Here is a 2,247-nt window from a genome sequence, read left to right on the forward strand (position 1 = left end):
CACACACACACACACACACACACACACACACACAGCCCTAGGACTCATGTCTGTCTAAGGCCAGTAGGCTTTAGAAAAACAACAACACAGTATACACAACACTATTCATTCATATTTAATTTTTACTGTGATCAGTTATATCACATGTTATATAATTTACGACTGGCTGTTAAGAAGGTAATTTAGAAACATTCACTGACAATAAAACATTTTGAAAATTATTATCCTGTTACACTGTGATTTTAGAGGAACGCGTGTGTGTGTGTGTGTGTGTGTGTGTGTGTGTCTTTGTCTTTCTTTCTGCCACCATGTACATGAGTCCCATGATTCCGTTCTGAGCAGTGAAGGATAAAAAGTTATCTCTCTTTTGTCATCTGCTTCCCCTTCACTTTGCTTCATTTCTGGCCTCCAGGGGCCCAGAGGTGACCCGGTTGGGTGTGATGTCCTTTAGCACCCATCCATCACTCAGAACAGGCTTTATTCAGACTCTGGCAGGGGTGAAATCTGTGTAATTTGCTCCCAAATGCTACCTCCTCTGTCCATGCCAGCGACAGGCGTGGTCATCGAGGTCTGAACAAAGATGGCCCCTCTCTGCCTCATTAAGTAACTTCATTAAAACCGCTAGCATCCCAGGAAGACTGAGGCAGAACCAGCTTCAGTTAATGGACCAACTGACGCAGGCAACTTTCTCAGACTCAGAGAAAGTACAGAGTGTCTAAAGGGAGAAACTGAAAGCCTCATAGGCAGCTAAGTGACTATAACCATGGTAACGGACAGAAACACAGACTGACAGAAAGAGAAGAAAGTTTGTTGGAAGCAAAGGAAACAGTCTACCACATTAGTCACACATCTCCAACACAGTGCCGTGTGTAGGTTTGTTTCAGTCTGGCACTGCACGTTTAAACAAGCCTTGCATTTTATGTTTTGCCACACTAGCAACGTGGTGTGGGATCAAAAGACAAGTAGTACAGTCTTTTAGACCCTGTATTGATCCCATACCGTGACCATCTATCTCAACAACTGTTGGATAGATGGTCATGAAGTCTTGATCCCCTCAAGATGAAGCCTACAGACTTAAGGATCCACTGACTTTCCATGTAGTGCCACCATAAACTGGACGTTGGTTTTTGCAAATAAAATGTCTTAATAATTATTGGATGGATTGCCATAAAATGTGGTTCAGACATTCATGTTTCTGTTCTATGTTAACATTGTTATTGTAAGAATGTTAGCATGTTGACATTAGCGTTTAGTTTCAAAGCATTGTGCCTAAGTGCAGCCTCACAGCGCCGCTTAATCTATAACTGAATATATTCTCCAGTTAACCACACTGTTCTTTCACCCTTCTTCCTTCCATTCAGGACACATGCTCCCCTACCTCTTCCTCCCCCATCCTCTCCTCCTCCTCCATCACCTCCGCCCACCAGCCTGGCTCCTTCTCCATCGCCATCTCCGAGGCCTAGTTGTCAACCCTGCAGAGGAAGGAAGTGGGCACTGAATGCAACGTCATGTCAGTGCCTTTGCACCATCAGAGCTGAGAGCTGCAGCCGGAAAGACCGGAGGCTCAACCCTCACCGCTGCAGGTCGGTCCACATGTTGTCTATATCCTCGACGTTCCACTTCCGTTATTGCTCCGTTACCGCTGAAAAATCCACCAGATTTCTCATTTAGGCCGGCTATTTGTTGCCTTGGGCTTCCCTTGTGTTGGTATTTTGAAATCTGGTTGATTTATGAGGGCTATGGTTAACCTTTTCCCAGATCTCTGCAGGGTAAATCCAGACAGCTAGCTAAACTATCCGTCCAATCTGAGTTTACTGTTGCATGACTAAAAGAACTTTTAAACGTACACGTTCCACCACAACAAGTTCAACATGTTACTAAAACATAACCAGAGATGGAAAAAAATACTCCCCATACTTGAGTACTTCCCGTACTCAAGTAAAAGTACAGATACTTGTGATAAAAAACATCCTGGTTAAAAGTAGGAAATTTACTTAAACTTAAAGTAGCCTTGCGAATGACAACCATTTTTTATGCAAAGCTACCCGGACCACACGGAGCTCACACTGAGAAACTTAAGTGGACATGGAAAAAAGGCTCTTTATACGCCATTGCCTATTTTTCAAATGGATGTCTGCCAATAGGCCTAAAACGTCACATATATGAATATTGTGAGAGACAGGGACTCCAGGTTAATAAGATTCTGACTGAGACGCAAGATATGAATTCAGTTGTGATTCTGTGAGA

General features: G+C 43.4%; 1 protein-coding gene across 1 annotated transcript in view; it reads left to right on the top strand.

Annotated features, from left to right (window-relative positions):
- Positions 1-2,247, top strand: part of vegfba (vascular endothelial growth factor Ba) — a gene marked incomplete at its 5' end in the record, with an annotated part of 15,204 nt that overhangs the window by 8,855 nt on the left and 4,102 nt on the right. The window contains 1 exon segment of the mRNA XM_032528703.1: positions 1,362-1,583. Coding sequence (XP_032384594.1) covers positions 1,362-1,583 — 222 coding nt within the window.

This window comes from Etheostoma spectabile, chromosome 10 (assembly GCF_008692095.1).
Source record: "Etheostoma spectabile isolate EspeVRDwgs_2016 chromosome 10, UIUC_Espe_1.0, whole genome shotgun sequence".
Taxonomy (NCBI): Eukaryota; Metazoa; Chordata; class Actinopteri; order Perciformes; family Percidae; genus Etheostoma; species Etheostoma spectabile.